The sequence below is a fragment of the Neofelis nebulosa genome, chromosome 3, assembly GCF_028018385.1.
Source record: "Neofelis nebulosa isolate mNeoNeb1 chromosome 3, mNeoNeb1.pri, whole genome shotgun sequence".
NCBI classification, from domain to species: Eukaryota; Metazoa; Chordata; class Mammalia; order Carnivora; family Felidae; genus Neofelis; species Neofelis nebulosa.
This window is the reverse complement of record NC_080784.1, coordinates 103,920,493-103,948,183: the sequence shown is the minus strand read 5'-3', so window position 1 is coordinate 103,948,183 and position 27,691 is coordinate 103,920,493. Positions and strand designations below refer to the sequence as shown.

The window sequence follows — 27,691 nt, the reverse complement described above, 5'->3', positions numbered from 1 at the left end:
GAGCTTTGATGACGTAAATTTCCTGCGCGTCCGAGCGAGCCGAGACGCGTGAAGAGGACCAAGTTCAGTTTTCCCGGCGGATTCCGGTGCTAGTGTGTCCTGTGCTCCTACAGCATGAAGGAGACGCCACTTTCAAACTGCGAGCGCCGTTTCCTACTCCGCGCCATCGAAGAGAAGAAGGTAAATGGCCCCGGGGAACTTCGCGGTGCGTGGATGCTCTGGTCGCCCGGCCGCTCCTAGTCTTCCGGCTTAGACGCGCAGAGCTGGCCTTCACAGGCCCAGGGAGCCCCTGGAATGAACCGCCGGTGCGTTCCCCCAATCCCTAAGGCTCTCCCCGCCCCCTCCAGTTCAGTTGAAGGCTGGAGTTACCCCAGCGACTATTAGTGCCGGGGCACGTAGTTTCCACTCTCCTATGGGGAGTGGTTAGTATCCCACGTTTCTCCCAAATGTTTAGCCGTGGCATAAAGTAGCTGCTCAGTAAATATTTGTTGAAATAATGAACGAATGTTGTGCTTACAGCGGCTGGATGGCAGACAAACCTATGATTATAGGAACATCAAGATCACGTTTGGAACAGATTATGGATGCTGTATTGTGGAACTTGGGAAAACAAGGTAACAAAGGATTCAAATTATTTAAAAGCGCAATAGGGAGAAGTTTAAAAGAACCTTATTGTTTGTTGTTTACAAAGCAGCTAAGAAGTGTGGACAGACTTCTTTGTTTCGTTGCCAAGATAAATATATTTTCTTTAATGCAAGAGTTTTTGGGTTTTATAGTTACATTTAAATTTTTAATCATATATTTAAAAAAATTTTTTTTTAATGTTTTTCAATTTTGAGAGACAGACAGAATGTGAGCGGGGGAGGGGCAGAGAGAGGGGGAGAGAATCAGAAGCAGGCTCCAGGCTCTGAGCTGTCAGCACAAAGCCGTATACGGGGCTGGAACTCAGGAACTGTGAGATCATGACCTGAGCTGAAGTCGGACACTTAACCGACTGAGCCACCCAGGCACCCAGCCATATTTTTTGTCACATGAGTGTCACATGGTTTTCTGATCTTTTCAAGTCATATATACAGCCAGCAGTAATTGCCCTGAGTTTGTAGTCCTACTTTTCTCATTTTCCTGACACGAGAATTAGGTTTTTAATACTCATTTGGAAGCTGTGAGGATATTGGTCAGATGTTAGCCAGATATGCCATATGAAAACTAAGAAATCTCAAGTTTTCATGCCATCTTGTTCAACAGATATTTGTTTTAGAAAAGAGAAGTAAAGATCATTGATCAAAAAATAAAGTGTATATATATATATATAGTAATAAGATGTTTTTTCTTGTTATTTTGGGGGGTATGCCAATATGTGTTTAATTTCTGTATATACTCTATTATACTTTATACATAATTTCAACTTCTAATAACATACTGAGTATGTTATCACTCAGAGTAAGATTTAAACTTAATTGATATCTGTTTTAGGTTTTATTGTTAATTGGAAAGGAGATATATTTAGTTAACAGATTTGTACTTTATCTTTGCAGAGTTCTTGGACAGGTTTCCTGTGAACTTGTTTCTCCAAAACTCAATAGGGCAACAGAAGGTATTCTTTTTTTTAACCTTGAACTCTCTCAGATGGCTGCCCCAGCTTTTGAACCTGGCAGGTATTTAAATCTTCTTTTAAAGCTGCTTTAGCCAGATGAGAACCTAACAGCAAGCTGTTGTTTTAATACCTGGTGTTATATTTCATGACTTTATCCCATTCCTATTTTCATAGGCAGTCAGATCTCTTGGTGAAGTTGAATAGACTCTTGGAAAGATGTCTAAGAAATTCGAAGTGTATAGACACTGAATCTCTCTGTGTTGTTGCTGGTGAAAAGGTGGGGAATATGCCCAAAATTATTAATCTTAGTTGAGTATTGTTGATTCATGGATTCCTGTATCTATACTCTTATTCTCAGCTTCTGTTAATTTAGTTTTATACTGATTCACTTCACTTCAAATGTCCCTGAGTGCTACCCATAGAACTTCATATCATCTCTCTGAAGGGACAATAAACATTGGTGAAAGCATCAACTTGGATGTGTGTAAAAATGTCTTATTCAAAGAACTTGTGGTTTTTCATATATTCTGATTTATTTTCTTATGTTCTTTAAGTGACTTGATAGAAGCAGGTAATGTGTTCCTTTTTCATGAATGAAGAACTGAAGAACAGATTAAATCCTTTTGTATAGGTTTATTGACATAAAGGGTTACATAGGGGGGCAGTGGTAGGCGGACACTGGAAATAATACTCTCAATAAATTGTGCTGCATAATGATTTTAGAACTTTATTCTTGATTAGGGTATTTTGACTGTCTTTTTGACTATCTTTGAATAGGATTCTTCCTATTTGGATTACTTGTAGTGTTATTAAAATATTAAATATTTTTGACAACATTAAAATATTGTCAAGAAAACCTAAGAGTTTGAGGTTTTAAAGTTAGGAGACACAGTAAAAACATTTAGCCTTGGGGGTGGGGAAATCTTAGTTTTAATTGTATAGTGGTTCTATTTATTTAGAGTATATATTTTACTGTTGTCAGATGACTCAGAAAAGTGAACAATTGGTACGTCAGATGTAGGCTAGGCTTAACATTTTTTAAGTATTTTTTTATTGATAGGAGTAACTGCATGTTTTAACAGCAAGAGAAAAATTTGCACACAATGTTACTTTTCCTTATATATAGCCACTGGTTGTGATCAGTTAGGATTTATTTTTGTTTTAAATTCACATTCAGGTTTGGCAGATACGTGTGGACCTACATTTATTAAATCACGATGGGAATATTATTGATGCTGCCAGCATTGCTGCAATTGTAGCCTTGTGTCACTTCCGAAGACCTGATGTCTCTGTCCAAGGAGATGAAGTAACACTGGTAAGCTTCCATGATTTGAGCTAGGCTTATTCCTGTCATTGAATGAATATCCTTGAGGTGCAGGCAACTTATTAGTGAATTGTTACTATAGATGGTAATTAGGGATGTCCTAAAATTGATAAGGCCCAAATGATATATGGTCGAAATTGTCCTTGAAATCTCTTAAATCTCTTGTATTAAAGTGTCAATAAAAGCACACCCTATCTTCATTTCTAGAATAAAACCAGATGACTTCTTCTTGGGATTGAGCATTAGATGAAGTAGTTGGCTTAGGGACCATGTGTGTGAAAAACCCATGATTCTCAGCACACTGAGATACTTGTGCTTGTTACTCTGGCAAAAGTCCTTCAGAAACAACTGGAAGGCTTATTAAAACATATGCTAAGCTCTACCCTCAGAAAAGGGGAGGGGTAGGATCTACAAATTTGTACTTCTAACAGAGGTCCCAAGTGATACTAATGCTGCCAGTGTAAGGGCCACATTTTGAAAACTGTTAACTTTTACTATTTCCGTTGCCTTTCTCTTTTTTGCTCGATATGTCAACTTCAGTTTCTATGAATTCATGCTGGAATGATAAAGGTACACTGTGGATAGTTTGAGTCTTGAAGTTATGAAAGTAAATATCACATGCATAAATTTCTGAGCAGTCATTCATGTGCTGCTTTTAGGCATTAGACTAGAGGAGACTCTTTAAAGATTTAGAAGTAGAGACAAAGGTTTCTTAACAATAGAGACATGTTCCCTGAGATAAGGGAATTGGTATAAGAAAGTAAAATAGAAAGATTAAAAAGTACTGTAGAGTTTATTGCTGGTGGTAAAGTAGAATGGAACAGCCACATTGGAAAAGATTGGCAGTTTCTTAAAAACAAGTGTCAACCTGTACAGCCCAGCAATTCCATACCTAGGAATCTACTCAGGAGGAATGATAATGCGTTTTTAGTAAAAGACTTTCATGTGAATGTTCATGGTAGTGTTACTCGTAATAGCCCCAAATCAGAAACAATCCAAATGTTTATCCACTGATAAGTCAAAAAACAAAATGCGGTGTCCATGCAGTATCCATACAGTGGAATACGATTCAGTAAAAAGAACCGGACTGTTGATACGTACTACAAGATGGATGAAACATGCTAACTTCAGAGGAAACTGATGTAAAAGACAAAATTACTTGATTCCACCTAAATGGAAAGCTTGGAGCTAGGAGTAGGAGTGAGAAGTGACTGCAGACAGACTCAAGGAGATTTGGGAGGTAATGGATAGGTTAAAAAACTGGACTGTGGTGATGTTACATAACTATAAGTTTACTACAAAGTGAGTAGATATATACTTAAAATGAGTGGATTTTATGGTATTTATACCTCAATAAGTTTTTTTTGTTTTGTTTTTGCATAAACTTTTAAGGAACGAGTGGCAAAGTCAAACATAATTGTAAAAGAGTTATTTAAGTACTGAGGATTAAAGGGATTTCATTTTTTATTTTAATATTTGATGTGCCAGATATTTTTATATGTTTATCATTTAGTGACTAATTATTAAACTTCTGTTTCCAAACAGTACACACCTGAAGAGCGTGATCCTGTACCACTGAGCATCCACCACATGCCCATTTGTGTCAGTTTTGCTTTCTTCCAGCAAGGGTAAGTCTCATTCTTATCGTGGACTGAAATTATAAATGCAGCTAGGACTTTTCTGTTCTGTTCAAATGTGCTATGGACAAATGAACAAATACCTCCTCTAATATTAAAGCACCTTGTAGGTTTTTTTTTTTTCTTCTTTGTAAGGGCATTAGTTGACAAAGAGCCTTTTCAATAGAATTGACAACACTTTTCATAGGATACTTAAAAATTTACTGCAGGATGGTGGTGCTAGAGATGTACAGGTGTTAGGAGAGTTGTGTGCTAGGCTGTAAGTAGGGAAAATGGGGTGAGAATTACTGTGGATTAATGGAAGACAGAGGACTTTGGAGCATGTTAGAGGAGCATATTAGATGGAGTGGTTATAGCAGCAAGTCATAGGGGGAATGGTTCACAAATGGGGGAAAAAAATCTAGTTTTCTTCATTTCTCTAGTAGTTTCTTCACAACTCACTGCTAATTCTTCCTACAACAGAAAAACTGGAGTTGTAGGTCCATGTAATGGTACCTTTAAATGAAAGCTTGAGCCTTATATCTCTTCAGAAACAAAGGGAGATATAAGTAAGGTATTTGAATAATTTTATGAATAAAACTAGAGAAAAGCTTTCAACTTTTACTCATTGTAGTGTAGAATTTCATTAGCGGGAAAATAGACTGTCCAGTAGAAAGAAATACAACATGAGCCGTATATCTAATTTTAAATTTTCCAGTAGCCACATTAAAAGTAAAAGGAAACAGGGTTGCCTGGGTAGCTTAGTCGGTTAAGTGTCCAACTTTGGCTCAGGTTGTGATCTTGCCGTTAGTGAGTTCGAGCCCTGCATCAGGCTCTGTGCTGACAACTCAGAGCTTGGAGCCTGCTTCAGATTTTGTGTCTCCCTCTCAGTTCTCCACCTGCCGCCCGCCCCCCCACTTGCACTCAGTCTGTCTTTCTCTCAAAAATAAACATTAAAAAAAAGAAGAAACAGATAAAATTTTTATATATATTTTACTTATATGGAAAATATTAATATATAATATCTTAAAAATTATTCGTGAGATGTTTTACATTCTTTTAGCTCTACGAAGTCTTTGAAATCCAGTATTTTTCACTCATGTACATCTCAATTTGGACTAGCTGCATTTCAAAGGCTCAATAGCCACATGTCACTAGAAACCAACATTACACAGTGAGGAAATAGTATTTTTTTAAAGAGACATTAGCAGAACCTGGAAAAACTTCAGAGTATAGGATACCAGGGAGCCTTTAAAATTAACCAAATTAATGTTATCTAAGTTTTTATTAATGAGCCACAAGTCATTTCATCAAAGTGATAGCATTAGGTTTAGAATATATATTATTTAAATAAAACCAATATGAACTTAAGTGGTTTTACTCTAATAGTTACTGATACTCACTTACCATTCATTTTGTCCATTAAAAAGTAGAATTCTCATCTCATTTCATTAAAGTGACTCAAATCCACGGGCTCAGACCTTCACTGTGTTAAACTTTATTAATGCTATCTTTTAAAAATGTTCATTATCTTAAAATTGACAGGCATTCAGCCTCAGATTTGCTTAGGTCTATTTAACATTCATTTCAGTACATATTTATTGGTGGATCCCAATGAACGAGAAGAACGTGTAATGGATGGCTTGCTGGTGATTGCCATGAACAAGCATCGAGAGATTTGTACTATCCAATCCAGTGGTGGGATAATGCTGCTGAAGGATCAAGTTAGTGCTTTGATTAATGTTTTCTTAATAGGTCTTGGGGCACCTGGGTGGCTCAGTCGGTTAAGCATCCGACTCTTGATTTCGGCTCAGGTCATGGTCTTGTGGTTCATGAGCCTGCTTGGATTCTCTCTTCCTCTCTCTCTTTGTCCCTCCCCCACTCTCCATCTCTTTCTCTCTCTCAAAATAAATAGACTTAAAAATTAAAAAAAAAGAACAGTTCTCTTCTTTTTAGAAGCTTTTTCTTGTTTAACTAAAATCCATCAAGGATGTTTTCAATGTTTGATTCTAGGGTATGTTAGAATCTGGTTTCAATATTATCATTATGTTCCTTTGGTGGCTGCAAGGGATCCTCCTTTCTTCCTTCCTGCTCCATTTATGGCCGTCCAGAGTCTAGCCCTTCTATGCAGAGGAACACTTTTTTCCTTCCAGTGAGGAAAGAGATTCATATCCCTATTCAAAAAAAAAGTGTCCAAAAAGTAGAAATTAGGTAAAAAAGATAGTTTTACTCTCAGAAGTTGGGTACAATAAGCAGTAGTTCTCAAATACAGCTACATATCAGATTCACATGGAGGCTTTTAGAAGATAGATCAACATGTAGCATATAGCACAGGTGGGGCAGAGGCTGCTTTAGTTGGAATTCCAGTTATGCCTTATACTAACTGATCTTTTACAAATGATTTAATATCTTTGTGCCTTGGCTCCGTTATCTGTAAAATAGGGAATATTGACACCTTGTTAAAAAAGAATGTAGTAAGTACACATAGATATATTGCACTGTGTAACATTTCTTAAGTATGCTGTAAATGTTAGTTTCTATTACCATTATTAAGACCATTACCAGATCCCTATTTCCAGAGATTCTAATCCATTAGGTCCCTGAGGTCTTGGAATCTCTGCTTTATAGAAGTTTCCCTGGGGACATTGTAGCCATGACTTGAACTTGTGCTTTGTGGATCACTCACTCACACAGCAAGGTAGTTAGTGCATCCCTGAGTATATAATATATGTCTGTGGCCTTTTCAGTGGTATCTTTTACACTGTCAGGGAAGTTTTTGGTCTGTTTTCTTAATATGATAATCCTTCAGATATTCTAAAACAATGCTCACATTTTGCATTAATTTGTGTTTACATTGTATTTTCATATTTGAAAAGGTCAGGCTTATAAAGGTAGAAAAACTGTTCTCATATGCATAGTTTTGTTAGAGAAAGCTATGTAGTTTGGTGTCTTTAAATAACAGAATTCACTTTTATAAATAGGTATTGAGATGTAGTAAAATAGCTGGTGTGAAAGTATTGGAAATTACAGAGCTAATACAGAAGGCTTTGGAGAATGACCAGAAAGTTAGGTAAGTTTAATTTTTTTAGAACTAAACGTTCTAATCTATTATTTTTAATAGATTTTTCCATTAATGACTTTTCTTGCACAAGGGTAACCATGTAATTTTCACACTCCATCGTCCATTATTTGTTAATCTAATTTGAATATACATACTACTTAATATTTTTTGAAAGTTGATGGAACTGTTATATTGTATTCCAATTTAAACATAATCTGTATTGAGAAGCCACAGAATATTTTTCTATAAAAAAATGAACACTTTTTTCAGAAAAAAGAATCTAGTAGCCCAAATTAACAGAAGGAACACAAACTGGGGTTGGTTACCATCTCTGTTTCCTACTGTGTGACATTAAGCAAGATCTATCACTTATCACTTCAGTATTCTATAATATGGGAGGTAATACCTATTTGGTTAATACCTATTGGTAGAAGTGGTTTGAAGATTCGATAACAATATACTTTTAAGCACTTAGCATTTGCCTGGCACATGGTTCAGTAAATGGTAATTATAGTAACTTTTTTATTTCTATTGATAAGCATAATAAATTGGTGAGGTTAAGTTAGTCAAATAGCTTTTTTCTAATTTTTCTCCTCCATCAAAAGGATAAAATGGTTAACTTTTCCCTTCCTGTTTTCTCTTCCCTCTCTCATTCCCCCCTTTTCACTTCTCTTCACCCCCAAATACAAAAAAAAACAAAACAAAAAACACCCACACAGGAAAGAAGGTGGCAAGTTTGGCTTTGCCGAGTCTATAGCAAGCCAAAGAATCACAGCATTTAAAATGGAAAAGGCCCCTATTGATACCTCTGATGTGGAAGAGAAAGCAGAAGAAATTATTGCGGAAGCTGAACCTCCTTCAGAAGTGTATCTTTATTGGGTGGTTTTTTCAGGAACAGAATTCATGTCATTTTTGGCGTCATTAGGTATATGGGAAGGTGTGCATACTGAAGTTTGTTTTCTGAAACACTGCTTTGTTAGAGAAAGCATTTAAGATACAAGATAGTGATTAGTTATATTAAGTCCTTGGTGTAACATCCACCTCTTTAGCTATCCTACAAAAACAAGAAATAATCTATCTTAATGAATTCGCACCATTTTATTTTCCTTTGGAAAATGTTTTTCATTTATTTTGAGAGACAGAGGAAGCAGATGAGGAGTGAGAGAGAGAATCCCAAGCAGGCTCCACACTGTCAGCACAGATCCCTATATGGGGCTTGAACTCATGAACCAAGATTATGACCTGAGCCAAGATCATGACCTGAGCCGAAGAGTCGGACACTTAACTGAGTCACCCAGGTGCACCTGGAAAATTGTTCTTTAATCTCAATGGCATGTTCAAGCATTTTATATACTATAAACATTGTTCTTGGAAATTATTTATTCATCCAATTGCCAAATTTATTACTACAGCTGTTAAAAGCCAGTATGTCTTGTTGTTTCTCACCATTGTTTCCATAAAATCTTATGTGAGTTACATGTTTTTTTCTTTATTGGTCAGCCATCCCGTAGCGTAACTATTAGTAAAATTTTTACATACAAACTTGAGGAACACTTCAGTCTTGAAACCTTTATTCTCATCTTTTTTAACACTGCATCAAGTAGCAGTAAAGTTTTCTTAACTTGTTACGTGTTTCTAAACCTGTGCTTTGGACTCCTGGAACTGCCCAAATTGGAGAGGGAATAGAAAACTCCTGGGGTGATCTTGAAGACTCTGAGAAGGAAGAGGATGATGGTGGCAGTGATGAAGCTATCATTCTTGATACTATAAAAATGGACACTAGAGAAGTCTCCAATATTGGAAGTCAAGGTAGGTAACACTTTATTTACGGCTTTTATGTAATACATGTGAATCTTCCTATTGTAGGGATCTTATTTTTGTATCAGCAGTTCTTTTTTTAAAGGGGCTAAATATTTTGTGATTTAAATTTCAGTTAAGCTGTTGATGCTAAACTACTATATTACTCCAGTTCTTTCGTAAAACAATGTGCTTATCTTTGTGGAGTAGTGGTATTTTGGTATGTAGTGGCATTTTTAATAATTTTTTTCTTTTGTATGTATATCTGAGTCAGTTTTAAAGGGAGGCTTTTCTTAAAGATTTCATTACTACATGCTCTTTTTCCTTTGTAGTTTCTAGACTCAAACATAAAAAGCCCTTATCGTAACGTCTGTTAGAGTAGTACTTTCCAAATAGAACTTTCTGTAATGTTAGGAATGTTCTATATGTACACTGTTCAATAAATATAATAGCCACTAGCCACATGCAGATACTGAGCATTTGAACTGTGGTTTGTGACACAAGAATTTTAAATTTTAATTTTAGTTAAAATTAAATAGCCGTATATGGCTATTGTATCAGAGTGGTATTAGAACATACAAAACTCTAGAATTACCTGGAATACTGTAGAACTGAAGAAAATTGTTTTTAACCTGTGGTTATTTTTACTGTTAGGAAAGCCAGTTTCTTGCTTGCCTCATAATAATCGCAAATTTTTTTTTTCTTAATGTAGTAAAAACAAATCATACAAGTTTGGATGTAGGAAGTAGGCTGGCGGAGAACTAAAGGGTGTATTTACTAAATCTAGCTGAAAAAAATAGTGAAGGGGATACTGTTTATGTATATAATATGCATAGCTGCCTACTGTCAAGGAATGAAATTATTGCCTATAAACATTGCTAAGAGCCTGCTAGGGTTTTTATAAGGAAAAAAAAATCCCCATTGATTGGGACCCTTAGGTATTTATTTACTGTATTTTTACACCAAGATAAGCTGCTTGAATGCAGGGACTGTGAATGAATCGTTAGAATTTCATGTCATTGCATATAGATCAGCCACGCTTTTAAATGCTGCATAGAATTGTAGGTTTGACAATAACTAGGTTGGCCTAATCATTCCCTTATTGATAAATGTTACCACTTTCTGTTATAGTGCTCCAGTAGCAGTAGGCATCCTTGCATATGCCTCTTTATATATTTGTGAAATATTTTTCTAAGATTAAGGTTAATGCTAAACACTCAATTGCTGCTTTGAAGAATAGTATTTTCAACTGAATAATCAAAGTGGACCTAAGATAATTGGGAGGATAAAGCAGGTAAAGCCTTTCTGAAGCCTTTCTCCTTGTGGAAGACGAGAAACTAACTGAAAACTCAAAGACTTGATATGCCAACTGGGAAAAGGGTTAATTCACATTTTATATATATCGTTCATTAACTAAGGCTTAGGAGAAAAACTGGTCAAAGATAAAGAATACAAATGGCCAGTAACATATTTCATAGGCAACCCTAGTAGTAACAAAGGAAATAAATTCAAGGCAAAAGGGGATGTTTTCTGACTACTGTATTAGGCAATATTAAAAATGTCACCATTGGCAAGTGTGAATAGGAAGATGGATTCTTTATATACTTATTTCTCAGGGTATAAATTGGAACAGTATTTTTGCAGAATTTGGCAAAATATCTTTTAGAATGTGTATGCCTTTTGACCCAATAATTCTGCTTCTAGGTATTTTCCTTCCAGTGTTGTTTCTAATAGAAAGTTATATAGATTTTTTTCTCCTATGACATGTATGAAATGTAATTATATTGAACACATATAATTGTCATGTAATTACAGAATTTTTAGGAAATAAAGTAATGTTATTTTTCAGAGCTCCAAGGAATTACTTAAGGAAAAGAACCAAGTAGTTCTGTAAGCCTCCACTCAGAGTAGTTTGGGATATTTGTACAGAAATAGAATGTTAGAACTGCTGACCTAAACCCATGTGGAAAATTTCCAAGAGATTAATGTTTCCTTAACATTTTCTTAAGATGCCCCCATAGTACTCTCAGACAGTGAAGAGGAAGAAATGATCATTTTAGAACCAGACAAGAATCCAAAGAAAATAAGGTAACAAGTTTCTGATTTATTTCAAGTGTATACACATACTCAAGACTTTTCTGGTTTTATTCTCATCTTATCCTACTATAAACAGACACCCCCTTTTTAATTTGAAATCCAGCTGTTCTTTCTGTGGTTTCTTCAAACTGAGATTTAAAAACATTAGGACCTAATTCTATAAAACTGGATTACTTTTAAAGTAATACTGCATTTTATTCTCATAGTTGGCAAGTGTTCTATATTCTACTGGAAGAAATAAGGCCTCCTATTTTGGTAATCCAAAATTAACGAGCAAAATATTATGAGTGTGGCAAACCACCCATGGTATCAGCTTGTAGTGCTAATACTGTTAGTAAACTGTTAATTTATTTTATTCACAGAACACAAACCATCAGTGCAAAACAAGAAAAAGCACCAAGTAAAAAGCCAGTGAAAAAGAGAAAAAAGAAGAGAGCTGCTAATTGAAGCTCACATAGTTGTATATTTGTGTATATAACTATTAAAAGGATATTTATTCAGTGCTAATAACTTTGGGTATTTTTCTCTTCACAAATCCATTATAAAATCTAGTCAATTCCATAATAGTTTTTTACATTATGCTTTAAAATAAACCTTTTGGACAGCTTAACAGGTTTTAAATAACTGTCACTTCAGTAAAGTGTAAAAGTTGATGAGGAATGAAAAAGCATTTTCATAGTGTGTACAAAGAGCTGAAAGATTCTCAGGATCATCACAACAGATAAATAAGCACAGATTTATTCCAGATATGCTTGGATTATGCGCAAGTCACCAAATTGATCCAGTGGCTTAGGAAAATGGATGCTCAAACTTTTATCCGTTTTCCTACACAAGAGAAGCCTTCCCAGTCCCCTTCTATAGTAAATGAAATTAATTTTTGAGTGATACCGTAGTCAAATCAAATTTGACTTACAAAACCAAATTTTCTAAATCCATTTATTCTTATTCTTATTGTGCTGACAGCTGGCATCATTAATACTTTAAACCACTTAAAATTAGCCAAATATCTCAGATAGTTACATGTACAAAAGATATACAAATTAAAACCATTTAAAAAGTAATAGATACCATAATTTGTACTTGACCCTAACTTCTGTATTCAGAAATGATTGTAAAGATTAAAACCTTAGAAAAAACTGTACACCATATACTTGGAGTGATTTACATCTTAGAAAGCAAAGGCAGTCTTTCACTGTTACACATTTAGTGTCTCTGGTGGGTTGAGGAGAGAAACACCATGATACCTGGAAGTAGGGGAAAAAAAAAAAACTGTAAATATTCATTGGGTAAAGAGGCTCATGGAATGATACATATACTAGGAACTCAAAAATCCTGTTTGTATGCTGATTGAGTTAATGGTTATACAATCATTGTCTGGTCCACAAAACATGCACGCATACCCGTTCCTCTCCCCTCTTTTCCCTCAAATGCAGGACAGAAAGGGTAACTACAGCATACTCAGAACACCTGGCCTGCTAAGAGAACAGTTTCTTAGGGAGGCTGTGTCTGTTTTGTGAATCCTTTGATAAAGTTAAAATGTCAGGTGTCCCAGAATCATGCAATAGCCTGGGAAAGCAAGCTTCTTTAGTATCATGTTAATTCTTACTTTGAACTTTTATACTTTTCCCTTATTGACTGTTGTGCGTGCTGTGGTGCTCTGAGGTAGGTCTGGTGAAGGTCCATGAGGCAAGGCTTAAGACTTTCCAAGGTATATCCAGTCTTTTGAACTAAAGATTCAGGCTGCAGAGAAGTGGGTAGAGAAGCACTGAGTTTTGTTTTTAGGAACAGACATCAAACATAATGAGTTAGTAGTTGGCATTAAGCTGGAGTTTTGTTAAATTTCAGGGCCAACACCTCCAGCTAAGAAATCTAGTTTTCTCAAGTCATTATTCCATCTTTTATGCTGACTTTGGTCAATTTTTACTACTTTCCCTGCCAGCAGCAGGTCTTATGGCCTGATCCTTTAAGCACACCTTTCAAATCCAAGTAATAACTAAGCTTTCTACCTAACATACATTACTAAACAGGTAAGACACTTTAAACAGTGCAGATTTTTTGAAGTTTTTCCAGGTTAGTACCTCTAGACCACCATCTCTTGTATAGGACAATTATCTGACTTAACTGACACAAATATTTAAGTTGCAAGGCAGAAGTGTGAAGACATCGAAATACATACCCAGCTTTGTCCTGTGACTGTGTAGAGTGCTAAATGAAAGGCTGCTGCAGCAATAACTGATGGCAAATACTTTAGGTATGGGTCAGCATCTATCAAACTTAATTCTCCCAAAAACTGCAATGAAAATGTAAATATACTTTATGATCACAAGAGCTCTAGAATTCAAACCTCAAATCCTTGCCTGCTGTCCTAATATTTTCCTGTTTTTAAGACTGGCTCTATGGCAACCATAGGAAAAAAAAATTGTCACAGCCCTTATCCATTATCTTAGTGTTTTGCTCCATCTTGATCCTGTATTTTTTCCTCTTTTAATAATTTTTAAAACTCTTCTGGCTACCATTTCCCAAGACTCAATCCTCATTCCACTACTCCTAGTTACTTTCGAATTCATGTTCCCTTTCACCAATGGTAGGTTCTCTTTATACTATAGCATTAACTTGTCCCCTAAATACTAAATCCCTTGACCAAAGCTATGTAATTAAACTGTGTGACCTAAGAATCTTCATTCAACAAAATGAAAAGAACTTACCATTGCTAAACTTTCAACTTTGCAGTTGGCAGACTGCTGATGCAGAAAGTATTGGGTAAGAAATTGATTTACTGTTGGTGCAGCTAGGTCAAAAGCAAGCACTTTCAAAACTAGATGCTCCATTCTCAGGACTTGTTTCTTGGTATAGGTATCATCTGTAATGTACACAAACTCTGCTACTTCTGGGGGGTATATTTCTTCAAACTTTCTACAATGAAAAAAGTTTTAAGTAATCAGTCTTTCCAAAAGAGAAGCAAGCTGTTTATCTAATTCTGAAATCGCTTTAGCAGAATACATGGAATGAGTCCCAAACCTACACTCCACCAGTTGCCTGTTTCCACTGATTTTGACCATTACCAGCAGAGACTAGATGCTAACTGAAAGACCCAAATCAATACAGGACTCATGGGACATCTGTCCCAATGCAGTCAAATAAGAGGCCTAAGAGTTCCCAAGATGGTAACAATGCCAGAGTTCAAGTAAATGAAAATTTAGGAAATTCTTAGAAAAATAAACATTTTTAGTTTTTAAATCTAATTTCCATGTCTTAAGAAGATATGATTTTATGCCAGAAAGCACTTTTTGATGGAAGGAACCACACTTTTTTAAATTTGGTAATCTAGCCCAAGTGTATTAAAAAGTAGCCAGTCTCCATCTTTAAGGTACCCTGGAATCTAGATCTGGGAAAATTAATATCCTAAACTAGTTTCCACACTGTTTCATGCTGCTACCCCTAAAGTAGCTTCCAACTCTGCCTTGTGTATATTAAAATGTCAGTGTTAAAAATCACAACCTCTTCCTTACACAGAAAGGTACCAATCACTTAATCCAACAAACCAAGTTGGACTTACGAGGCTAACAGCATAGCAGCAGTGCCCACAAGCTGAAGTTTTCCTCTCAACACAGACATCGATGAAAGGAACCTATCAATGTAGTTCACAGCCAAATGCAGGGTCTCATTCTGTAGTTTATATTCTTCTCCTACTTCAACTAACCAGTCCACAAGGATAGCCCTCATACTGTTAGTGATGTCTGGCTGTTTCTTCATGTAACCCACTTTAGGCTTACATTTAACCTGTTGAGACAGTTACTTAGTATAATGTTAAAATTACAATTAGATTATTCTACCATTAACAAAGATGCCACATACCAGAAACATCAGTATAACTTTAGACTAATTCACCACCAGTTAAGGAACTTAAAAACATCCTCTCAGTTTCATTTTGCCATGATGAGTAAAACCGTATAAAAATCGGATTCAGAGAGCTGTTACCTCCATTTCCCTAAGGTATGTGTGAATATCCTCATGGTAGTCTGGGACTTCATTGACACTCATTGGCTTTTCATCGTCTAATACAATTGATATGTCCATAGTATGTGGTGACTCTGGGAGAATACAGAAGTTATGATTAAGTTCATTGTTTAATTTTCTAATTAATAGCCAAAACTGCCCTTGTAAGGAGTCCCATATGAAAGCATTTATTTCATCCAACTAAAAAGGGCTATTCATGAAAAAGTACAAAGAATAGTTCACTGTGGTTTTAGTACCCCCTCTCCACTTGGTTTTAATCAATAAGAAAAAATACTAATAGGCCACTAAAAGGAAATGAGTTTGAAGATCAAGTACTATGTTAATATTCATATTCCATGAGAAATAAGAGCAGATGGCACAGTGATTCTGTTAGGACTGAGTTAAAATCCAAAATAGTCTGGAGATATTATGTAGTATTTATCCTGAGAGTTTGCAGACCCCAAAGTCGGACATATTCAAAGTACAATCTAGGCAATAACTAAGAAGCAGTGCTTCTATGAGTGTATGAATGAGAAAATGAGGTTTGTTACAAGCAGTTCAAACAAATTAACACTACAATCAACAAGTGATTCATGTCTGTAACTTTAGATTATCTTTTAAGGCAAAGAATATCATTAATTATTCTTTTCACTTCAGGGTTCGCTTTGAGGTTAAAATTTGTGGCAAACTTTAAATAAAAATACAAACATTACTTTATTTCCAAAAGATTTTCCTGCGATTTCTAGACCACTTCTCACAGTAGAACTAGAGACTAAACTTAATGAGTTGCCCAGTGACTCAGCAGACCTATGGTAAAGAAGTTGCATAAACTGTTGGCAGAGCTGTCTTTATAGCAGCTACTTTTATTTTTATGTGGTTAAGTGCAAAGCCATGGTTCAATGCTTGACTTACAGTAGAATAATGTCCCTCTCTGGTATCAGACTGGATTTACAGAAACAAAATTTTAAAGCTATAACAGACGGGTGCCTGGGTGGGTCAGTTAGTTAAGCATCCGACTTCAGTTCAGGTTACGATATCACCATTCGTTCAAGCCCTGCATCAGGCTCTGTGCTGACAGCTCAGAGCCTGAGGCTGCTTCGGAGTCTCCCCCTCTCTGCCCCTTCCCTGCTCACGCTGTCTCTCTCTCTCTCAAAAATAAATGTTACCTTAAAGCTGTAAGAGATGTTAGATATCACAATATTGAAAGCTGCATCCTTTTCAAATACTCTGAGTGGTATGTACAAAGTGAGTCTTATGAATACAACTGAAATCTATTCGTTCATAAATGTGCTAAGGATCAAGTAAGAAAATGTCTTAAAGTACAAAATAGCATTAATGCAGCCTATTTTTTAGTTAAAGAAAGAGATTATTATTATTATTTTTTATTTTAGAGTGTGGGAGTGAGCTGGGGAGAGGGGCAGAAAGGATCTCAAGCAGGCTCCGTGCTCAGCAGGGAGCCCAGTGTGGGACTTGATCCCACAACCCTGAGATCATGGCCTGAGCCGAAATCAAGGGTCAAAAGTTCAATCCAGTGAGCCACCAGGCTCCCCCAGTGTATTTAATAATTACGATTACATTGATTTGATACAGATGTTCTTTAAAACTTACCAAAACTACCATCCATTGGATAATCCAGAGGTACCAGTGGTTTTCTTGGTCCAGATAAAGTAATGGCTGAATTAAAAGCCAGGACATTTTCATGTTCTGTTTTTTTAGATTCAGCTGGCCTCTTTTGAGTCTCTTCTTCTGCTTCATCCACATGAATGGTAAATGCAGGCTGTTTACTGTTTGCTTTCCAGGGAGGAACAGTGACATGCTCATCATTTATAGGAAGATCCTTAAGAGGTGCAACCTAAAAAGAAATAAATATTTGGCTTTGAGCCTGTTGAATGGAGTTTTGGTTTCTTCCCCTTATGGGTCTCAGTGTCTGCTTTTTACTTCCAAATACTCAGGAAATTAAACTGGGGCAAAGTCCATGCGGTAAAGTTTGAGTGGCTGAAGAAAGGGATGTTCAAATTCGTTACAGGCATTCCTACATAAGTTATAAAAAGAGTCACACTAAGTGGAAGATATAAAACTAATCAAGGCCATAAGATGGGTGGAGGGGCAGGCTGAGAAATGACAAGTTTAGGAGAGCCGGCAAAGAGGTGTCGGTTCACTACTTTCGCCCAAGGGTGGAGCAACCGAGCAAATCCGGCAAAATGGCGGAATTTACTAAAAGCAAAGTATTTTTTATACCCTTTCTTAAAGTTGAGGTAATCTTAACCATATGGAGAGGGGAAGGAGGTCCAGATACTAGGGCAGGGCCTGGGGTTTAAAGCGGCGAGAAAAGCGCGGACACACGTAGGACTTGATTAGGGTTTGGTTTGACCCCCATTATCTATAGAAAAACATCCCCAATAAACAGCAGACAGGCAACATAACACAGCTGGCGAAGAGAGCAATGGGGGAGAAGCTATTAAGTGGCATCCCACACGCCAGAAAACTAGGGATCAAGGTGACTCAAGACCCAGGACTCCCTTTAAAAAAGCTCGGAAGATGCTTTCTTGCCACGCTCCTCGGCCTGCTAAACCTCGTGCAAAACTCCCGCTCGGCCCACCCTCCTGCAGATACCGCTCATCTCTTTACCCGTCGTGTCTTGGGCCTCTGCTGCGGTGCTGGAACGCGCGGATTCCCAGCCTTGAGTACGGCCAGCCCGGCACGAGTGCGGGGCTGCTGGGCGGGCGCCACCTTCTCAGGGTTGATGTTCTCCTGGTCCTCTTGGAGCTCCGTATGCTGCAATGTTAGCAGCGCCGAGCCCGCCTCGCGGGACGCAGGCCCCGGCGCGGAGCTGCCCAACATCACTGCTCCCGGGGTCGCGGCGGAATCAGCCTGGGGCGCCTAGCGGCGTGTACTCCGTCCCGCCGACCCCAACAAGAAACGCTCCCGCCGTAGCAATCCGCCGCAGCCCGGGCCAGCCTGCCCGCTCGAGATCACGGAGTTCCAAGTAAGTTGAGAAAGGCGTAGGCAGGAACTGCCGGGCGTGGAGGGCTAAAGACGCCCCCGAGATGTCGCGAGCAGCCCGCCGGAGCGGCGGCTGTTCATGCAGTTCAAGTATCCCGCGACTATTGAAATGAGCCAATGGAAAGGGCCGACGCCCGTGACGTCACTCTAGGCGACACAGTCGCAGGCGAATGAAGGCGGCCGCGAAGGCCACGGAACAGAGGCGGAGAAACGCCGAACGGCGGCGGGAGGGAAAACGCCTGCGCCGAGCGAAGAGGCGGGTCCCGAGTTTCTGGTGACTTTAAACTGGGCCACTAGGTGATCCCTGGGCTCTGGGCTAGGGCTGCCTCTTGGATAAACTGAGTTAAACTTAAGCAGTTATTAGTGAGCCACCCCAGTCGTTAGCTGTGGAACCTTCAGTTAGCCTGCCTGGTTTCCCAAGGTCTAAAATCTGACCCAGCCACTTACTGGCCTGGTAGTCGTGGACCAGTTATTTAATGTCTCTGATCCTCAGTTTTCTTATTAATTGGGAGTAATGTCTACATGTCATACGGCTCTCATGATTATATAATGAGCATAAATCATTTACCCGCTGCTAACGTAATAACTGACATTCAAGTGGTAGACTATAATATCTTACCATTTAGGTGTTTCTTCAGTCATGCTTTTTAATTTATCTAATGAAGATGCAATTAAGTAAGGTGCCACTTTGAACTACTGTTGATATCTATATAATAAATACATATATATATGATACGCATATATACATATGATACATATATATGATACATCATATATATAACATATATATAAAAAAATAGTAATGTACTACAAGAAATTCAACTAGACAGTCACTGATTTTGATGAATATTTTGCCAAGCTGTGGCAGCCAACAAAAAGCACCAGTGAAATTCTAGTGACCTAGATATAATTATTTGTTCCATTTAGAAATGAAGGTTAAATATAATAAAAATATGACCTTATTAAAAGAAAACTGTCAGTGATATGTGACTTTAACAAATTTTCAAATTTAATATACAAGGCTTGCATATAATAAATATAATGGTATATGATTAAGAAGCATTACTGTTTTCTGACAAATTCATGAATGTGCCCTTCTTGAAAACATAAAGAATAGCTTATTTCCATTATAATCTTTATGCCATTTTAAAACAACTTTTAAATACAATATTTCCCTGAATATGACAAAATATAAATTAAGATTAATGAATAAAACTTCTGTATTCTGTAACCTTAAAGTCATATTTCCCTCCATATATGATAAAAAGGTAATCAGTGGATCCTAGTACAGGAAAATCTAAGAAGCCATCACTATTTCTGCACTATTCACATATAGGACATTTGTACAGCTCTACTGGTTACAGGACATCAAATTAAGATCCCTTCAATCTGTGCAAGCTCTGCTCATTTCCCTGGCCACTATTTATAGCACTGGGGCAACTCAAGCATTTCACAAACTGAGTGTGGGTCATAAAAACATTACCTAGCAAAAGTGAAATCAGTTGCAAATCAATCTCAACTCCTAGAAAAAATAATTGGTAAGTTACTTCCACTAGTTAACAACGTATACAGTAACCAGGACACAAGCCAGGCAACAGAACTTGAAATCTGGTCCCAGTTTTACAAATAACAGCATGTCCTCTTTATCACTTAACCTCACAGAGAATTGGTTTTCTTATAGACTTGACAAAATAATATGTATTGTGAAGATCAGATGAAGTAATGTATGTAAAGACATTTTGAAAACTTTAAAGCAATTTATACATATGTGTAGCTTGTTATATATTTGAATAGATTTTTATTTTCCAAATATTTCTCAATTTAAAAGTTAAAATATCCACTTGCAAAAAATTCATTAACGTCCCTTATAATCATTCCACTTGTTTTAAAATAAAAATTCCTTTATTTTTAAAAAGCTCCATTTCTCAAAATTAGAAGCACTACTAAAAGAAGTCACATCTTAAATATTTTTAGATGATACTAAAAAGCATTTGAAATAAAAGTGTGTACAGTTAGCATGTCCTGTATTTCTGTTTTAACATACTTTGTTTAAAAAGACAACTCTGGAACTTTACCTTGTTTATATATTTCATGCAGCCTCAAAGAAAGCAATCAATGCATTTTGATCATAACTGTCCAGAATCTCCAGTAAAAGAGGTACTTTGGTTTTTACATTGGTGCCTTTGAACTTGAACTTATCTATGAAAAGATCGGTGATCATGCCTATAAAGAAAAATGTTAATTTCCTATCATTGATTAGATTAGTACTAATTTCTAACACAGTACTTAATGAAAGTAAGTTATTACTTGAAATTCTCTAAGCACTCATAATTGCATTATTTAATATACAAGGCTAAAGGGATTGATACTATAAACAATATTTATTTGGGGGATTTTCTTTTTAAAGTTTATTTTGAGAGAGAGATAGCCATCAAGCAAGCAGAGGAGGGGCAGAGAGAGGGAGAGACAGAATCCCAAACATGCTCCATGCTGTCAGTGCAGAGCCTGAAGTGGGGCTCTAACTCATGAACTGTGAGATTGTGACCTGTGAGCCAAAATCAAGAGTCAGACGCTTAACCCCTGAGCCCATCCAGGTGCCCTTATTTGGGGGTACTTTAAGGCAAGTTTCAAAACATAAATCATTTGGCTAATAATCCTCTTAACAACTGGTTAAAAGCTACTGAATTCAGATAATTAACTGCTGGCCAGTTCTGAATTGCTTTTGGTATATATAACATCACAAGTGGTTTATTTTTCCGACCAAGCTGGCCATTTTGAGATAGTGTAGACAGATTCTGTTTTTAACAGCTGTATTTGAAATAAAATATTCCATCAATATATTGAACATTCTTGGGATTTATCCAAGACATGTTTCAGAATTTTCTATATTTTAGAAAGATAATAAAAGGAATATACCATATATGGCATAATATCCAAGGGGAATAAGTGGCAACATCTGATAACAAAACAGAATAGTGTTTCTGCAACAAAATATGTGGATAAATATTCACATTAAGTGGAATAAAAATGACTATAAATAACCCCATGCCAGTTTAAGTAAGGTTTGTCATTAAATTATTAATTCAGATCGTGTCAAATTTGCTACCAAATGATTTATGAAACAAGCTTTAGTTTTCAAAGCTTTCTGGATTTTGGAACTGGTGGTGAGAGATGGTTTTTTGTACCACTCATCTTCATGTGTTTGTCATATTGTAAATACTAAGATATTAGATATTGTTATAGTCTGTGAGCAAGTCCCAGGGTAAAAAATAAATTCATTAGACAGGCTTAAGATCAGTGTGGATAGAAGATACCAATTGACTCTAAAAGATCTGGCATAGCGCAAACAGCATGCAGTTTGGGGTGAGGAAGTTCTAATGCAGGCTTTGCCACTACAAATGTGACAACAAATTCTTTAGTCTCAGATTTCAATTTAAGAAAATGTAAAAAATGAAGATAACACCATCTATCTTGCAGAGTTGTTGTAAGGATTAAATATCCCACCTGATTAATAAAGATGTTATAAATCAATAGGTGTGCTATACACAGTAGGTCTTATATAAAGATTGCAAAATAAAAGAAGTTTTCCTTAAGCTGTTCCATTCTTCCTCTTTCCTTTCCTTCACATCTTCCTCTTGCTCTCACTGCTTTTCAAGACAATTTGTGAAACATCCAACATGTCACCACCAAGGCAAAAAGAGTTTTGAACTATAAATTTATAGCACAATGTATCATTTATTACATTTTGCCAAAAAAATACTAAATGCTGCATTTTGATATTTCATAGTATCAACAAAACCTGAAAATTATTTGTGTGAAATACAGCCTACATTTTAATGCTTCATAGGTTGGGGCGCCTGGGTGGCTTGGTCGGTTAAGCGTCCGACTTTGGCTCAGGTCATGATCTCACGGTCTGTGAGTTTGAGCCCTGCGTTGGGCTCTGTGCTGACAGCTCAGAGCCTGGAGCCTGTTTCAGATTCTGTGTCTCCCTCTCTCTCTGACCCTCCCCCGTTCATGCTCTGTCTCTCTCTGTCTCAAAAATAAATAAACGTTAAAAAAAATTTTTTTTAATGCTTCATAGGTTATATTCACTTCACACCGGGTTTCTTCATGTACAGAAATTAATTTACTGCATTACACCTATTTCACTTTTTTACTTTCATTTTACCCAGTAAAAATATTAAATATGAAAACTAATTTGACAAAAAATTTGATGCAATAAACTAGCTGTCACTGGTTCATGAATGCTGTAATCTTTGCTTATCTTTCTGCCCATTTTCTCTCACATGATCCTTCGTAAACAGTAGGAAAGGAATATGGCAAAGTTTTCTAGAATAGTTCACTAACCGTAGAGTCTTTCCAGATGTGCAGGTTGCTTTTTGTATTCTTCCTGTAGGTGATCTGCCTCTTCTAGAATACAGCGATATTCTGGTATCAGAAAGTTTGTATTTCCTTCATGAACCTGCAATTCCTTATTTAAAATTAAAAACAGAAGCACTTTAATGTTCAAAATTCAATCCAGTGTAACTTTAAAGTCTTTACAATTTTAGAAATTCCATCACAATAAAACAATGATTGTGAATCCACGAAATACATACTTACTTTTAAAGCATCAATTAATTGCACTTTCTTAGCCAAAAGCAACTGGTACTCCAGCTTTGGGTGGATTAGCTTTAAAGTGTGTTTGACTGATACTTCATTTATCTCTAGAAGAAGTTGATCCAGACACAATTAGGTAAGTCACTTTGATCAGAAACATTGTTACTGTTAACAAAAATACCCCTCCAAAATAATTCATTTTTCTTTTTTTTTTTTTTTTTTACCGTACGATATGTTGAGGTTAATTTTCCTTTTTGTAGCTTCTTTAGAGAGCACATCTTTTAGGATGGATATAGTAGAAATGTTGTCAGATTTAAAAACTCCTTCTCCTTTCCTATAAAATTAATATATTTTTAAAAGAACAGCTTTAGAAGAAAATATAGTAACTAGGTCCAGTGAATACATATTTTCTGACTAGCAGCTGGTTTTTAAAATTCATTTGATTTTAGATCTCTTTATATACACATCACATTATTAATATAAAGCATATTTAAGTGTGTAAACTTTTATTATTAAATTCAAGTTCTGAACATAATTGTGAAACTAAACAAGATGTTAGATATATGCATCTTAAACATGACAATTACCTATAAGTTCTTCCTTAAAGCATCTTTCTTTACTTTCACTAATAAAATTTCCAACAACTAACCCCATATGTATATAAAATGCATTTATAATTGCTTATTTACATGATTTTCTTTGATGTAATCACACAAATCACAACATGACTACATTCTTCATTCTCAAAAGAAAGCTGATATTAAACCTAAGAGTAACATCTTTCATTCTTCCATGCCCATCATTTATTGTCACTTATTATGCACAGAGGACTCTTCATCTTCTTTACAGAACCATTTCTTTGTTCTCTTACCTTTCTCAATCCATATATAGTTGACCCTTGAACAATGTGGGGGTTGAGGTGCTGAACCCCTGCACACTCAAAAATCCGCATAGAACTTTTGACTCCTCAAAAACTTAACTAGCTGACCAGAAGCCTTACCAATAATATAAACAGTCCATCAACACATATTTTGTATGTTGTATGTATTATATACTGTATTCTTAAAGTAAAATAAGAAAAAAATGTTACTAAGAAAATCATTAGAGAAAATACATCTACCATAATGTACTGTATTTATATATATATTTTTAAAAAATCCATGTATAAGTGGTCCCATGCAGTTTAAACCTGTGTTGTTTGAGGGTCAACTGTAGTCTCACTGGCACTGGCCTCATCCCCATTTGTGGGACTTTCGAAGGAAGCATTTAGCAGTGTATTCCAACCTCATGGCTTTATACTGACACTCAATCCTGGAGCTTTTATTTGGAACTATTCAGAAAGAGAGGCTCTGGGATAGATGAAAAGATAGAAAACTGGATGGAATTGCTGGTAGCCACATGGCACTTATTTGAAAAGCCAAAAAAAAGACAAAAACAGAGCTGAGCAATGAAAAGAGACAGTTTTGATGATATCAGGTAAGCCAGGAATCCTGTTCTGCCTGAGGCAGATTACTACTAGACTTTTAAGTTATATGAGCTAATAAATTCTTTTTATTTGGTTAAGTCTTCTTGTATTTGGTTCCTTCTTATGATAATCAAGTTTCCTAATTAATACATATACCACCTTTCATGTATTAAATGCTGTCTTTTTATTTGGTTTTCACACACACCAATAGTTTATATTCACTAGTTGTAGACAAATGCTAATTCTTTTTTCTAGAAAGGTGAATCCTACATACTATATTGATTTCAATTATGTTTTAAAAATCATATTTTCACTAGTATTTAATTTTAACTGATGATATTTAATTTTAAACACTTAACAGTACCTGGCACTGTAGAATGACTCACATGGTTTATCTTCTTTTAATCATCACAGCTCAACAAAGTGCTATTATTTCCGACCCCCAAAAAAGAAAACTGAAGCTCAGAGAGTTAAATAATCCAGGTAGATCAAATAGTTGGTGAGTCACAGAGCCATGATTCAAACCTAAGTATGTTTGCCTCCAAAGCACATGCTTCTATACTTTCTTCACATAAATGTATTTTATTTAGGCACCCAAAAAACATTCATTGAGCAAAGCCATGTGGTAGGTACTTGGAGGAAACATACAAAGATAATTAAGAAATTGACTCTGCCCATGAAAAGCTTAAAGTCTAATTTGAAGAAACAAGTTTACATAAAAATTATTATATACTTCAAACAAATAACAATAAATACCTAAGACAGGTAAGAATAAAATACTATGGGAACAGAAAAGAGAATCTCAAGGAAGGCTTCAAAATACAGCAACTGAGTTGAGCCTTGAAGGATAAGTAGAGTTTTGATTGTTAAGGAAAGAATACTTAAGGGCACAGAATGGGAAAATACAAAGGTATGCTATTATAATAATACAGAATATGCCAGGGGCATGTTGAATTGTCTTCTCTGATTAAAGTGTGAGGTTTACTGTGGTACTTCAGAACAGGAGTCATTATTACAGGTTTAGACACATGTAAGATCCCTTGGAGGGCAAAGTAAAACCTCAACAGAACTAATGCAAAAACAAAACAAAACAAAAACAGCTATACTGCTGGATACTTCTTGGTCCCAAAAGGCTGCATTCTGAGGTAAAATTATGTGTTCACTCCTATTTCCAGAATTTAGCATGGTAAAGTCTCAGCTAGGAAGCAAGAAGTAGAATACCTCAATAATCTGTTTAGGGAGAGAATCCTAGACAGAGAGACAGGTATAAGCTCAAAGAGCAGATGTAGAGAAATCAGCCTTACCCAAGAAATAGGTCATTTCACATTCAAGAGACAGGAACAAAAGGGAAGGAAAATGTAGCCTCTACTATATTCAGAAACAGAAATTATAGAAGCCTATTGGAAATGAATGAGTAGTGACAGTAAAGGGGCAGGAGTGCAACTGGGAGCTTGAGAAGAGTGTAGAATATGACCTCTACCCTCAATATGATAGCTTCAAAACCCTGTACTGTTCTAAACTCTCAAGTTCTGAGCCATATTCTATTTTTGCCTAAAGAAATTCAATGGAATTTTTACTGAAACTAGAATAAATGAATCAATTTGGGGAAGTACTGCCATGTTTATGTCTTCAATTGATGACTACTGAATATATTACTCCATTTAATCAAGTCTTTTATGTCAATAAAATTCTAAAGTTTTCTTCATGTAAGTTCTGCATATTTCTAATAACAGATATTTCTGCAGATCTTATATGGATATTTTGTTATTGTTATTGCTACTCTGATAGGGTCTTTTCAAATCATTCAAATCATTTATTTTCTAACTGGTTATTGTTGGGAATAGGAAAGGTATTGATCTTTCATATTTGTCTGTATTCAAACATTTTTTTTAAATCATTAATTCTACTTGTTTTTCAATAGATTCTCTTGAACAGTATAGGTTTTCAGTCACATTATTTTCAAGTTATTCCTGCCTTAAAACAAATGAAAATTTAGAAGCTCTATTTATATAAAAACATTCCTGAACCAGTAATAAGTTTTATTTACCTGTAGGTACTTTCAAGTTGTGTATCCAGGAAGGTGTTCTGAAAATAAAATGTCACACATTCTCCTGCTGGAGGTTTCTCAGGGACTTCAGGCAGGCAAAAAACCACCCAGGAGTGAACTTCAGCAAAACTGAACTGGCCTGTTAAAGTCAGTGTATTCATGGGTCTGTAATTTAATAGTGGAGGTACACATTTGTGTGTAGGAATACATGGAGGTATTATATGTATACAACACATTAACAGAATTTTGCAATAGTAAACAAATATAAAAGTATATACAAATATAAACAAATATAAAAGTATAAACAAATATAAAAATATTAAATTTTCTTCAGATTAATATTAACCATAAGATAAATAAAATTTTCAATCTCATGGAAAAAAAGGAATGCTTACCTATATCTGTGCTTTAATGTTCAATTAAGCCTCCAATCATAACTGTTTCCTGTATCAGCAAGTTACTTACTTTTCCAAGTCTCTATTTCTCATTTGTAAAATGGGGACATTACTACCTGTCTTGCTTGCTGTAAGGCTTAAATGACAATGCATAAGCATCTAGTACAACATACAGCAGAGGGAAAATATTCAGTAATTGTTCATTTCTTTCCCTTCTCCTTCATTTAAGCTCATGGTCTCTCATCTCAGGAAAGAAAGTGAAAAACTACCAACAGGAAGATGCTTAAGTTGGACTGGAACTCAGAAATAATAGGGACTATCACAACCAATTGATTTGCCAATATTCCCTGAGGTGAAACAGAAAGGAAATACAACTTTTGAGGTTAATACTATAATAAGATCCTGTTCACAGAGAACTCAAATGCTAAACAATATTTATTCACAACAGGTATTTGGGAGAGAGAACTGTTACTCTACTGAGATCAGAATGGTAATATATGAGAAAGATAGGAAAATCCAACTCAAATCAGCCTTTAAAAGGAGACAAATCTTATATTAAAAATATGAATCCACAGTGCTTAAATAGTTAATTTTTAAAATGTACAAATAGCTACCAGATTTATACTATAAAATGAAAAGCAAGTTTATCTGTATCATGTAATATACTAAAAAATAAACTGCTCCCTCCTTTGTCCTA

At 35.9% G+C, this 27,691-nt stretch overlaps 3 protein-coding genes and 1 long non-coding RNA gene across 6 annotated transcripts in view; 2 read left to right on the top strand and 2 right to left on the bottom strand.

Moving 5' to 3' along the window:
* Positions 1-10: 10 nt before the first annotated feature.
* On the top strand, positions 11-11,999 carry EXOSC9 (exosome component 9). 2 transcript variants are annotated; one of them, XM_058721481.1, is made up of 12 exons: positions 13-180; positions 520-614; positions 1,536-1,655; positions 1,769-1,871; positions 2,772-2,909; positions 4,464-4,546; positions 6,126-6,258; positions 7,516-7,604; positions 8,315-8,461; positions 9,226-9,404; positions 11,402-11,480; positions 11,852-11,999. In XM_058721481.1, the coding sequence occupies exons 1-12, from the start codon at positions 115-117 to the stop codon at positions 11,934-11,936; spliced, it is 1,317 nt and encodes a 438-aa protein (XP_058577464.1). In that variant the 5' UTR covers positions 13-114; the 3' UTR covers positions 11,937-11,999. The 2 variants fall into 2 exon arrangements, 1 of the variants encoding a protein (XP_058577464.1); XR_009259337.1 differs by lacking the exon at positions 11,852-11,999 and having other exon boundaries at positions 11-180; positions 9,200-9,404.
* CCNA2 (cyclin A2) lies at positions 11,477-18,656 on the bottom strand. The gene is made up of 8 exons (XM_058721482.1): positions 18,114-18,656; positions 17,094-17,337; positions 15,468-15,580; positions 15,046-15,269; positions 14,195-14,402; positions 13,666-13,779; positions 13,096-13,229; positions 11,477-12,733 (listed from the first exon to the last, which is right to left on the bottom strand). Exons 1-8 carry the CDS (start codon positions 18,324-18,326, stop codon positions 12,685-12,687), a joined length of 1,299 nt encoding a protein of 432 aa, XP_058577465.1. The 5' UTR covers positions 18,327-18,656; the 3' UTR covers positions 11,477-12,684.
* LOC131507122 (uncharacterized) lies at positions 18,650-27,691 on the top strand. Its single transcript, XR_009259340.1, has 3 exons — positions 18,650-18,785; positions 24,967-25,035; positions 27,224-27,691. It is a non-coding gene; the product is annotated as an uncharacterized LOC131507122 (long non-coding RNA).
* Positions 19,476-27,691, bottom strand: part of BBS7 (Bardet-Biedl syndrome 7) — a 36,943-nt gene continuing 28,727 nt past the window's right edge. For both annotated transcript variants that reach the window (XM_058721480.1, XM_058721479.1), the window contains 5 exons: positions 26,600-26,764; positions 23,312-23,421; positions 23,091-23,194; positions 22,836-22,959; positions 19,476-20,711 (listed from right to left, as the gene is read on the bottom strand). In XM_058721480.1, the coding sequence (XP_058577463.1) occupies positions 20,578-20,711; positions 22,836-22,959; positions 23,091-23,194; positions 23,312-23,421; positions 26,600-26,764 (637 nt within the window). In that variant the 3' untranslated portion in view covers positions 19,476-20,577. The remainder of the gene's footprint in view (positions 20,712-22,835; positions 22,960-23,090; positions 23,195-23,311; positions 23,422-26,599; positions 26,765-27,691) is intronic.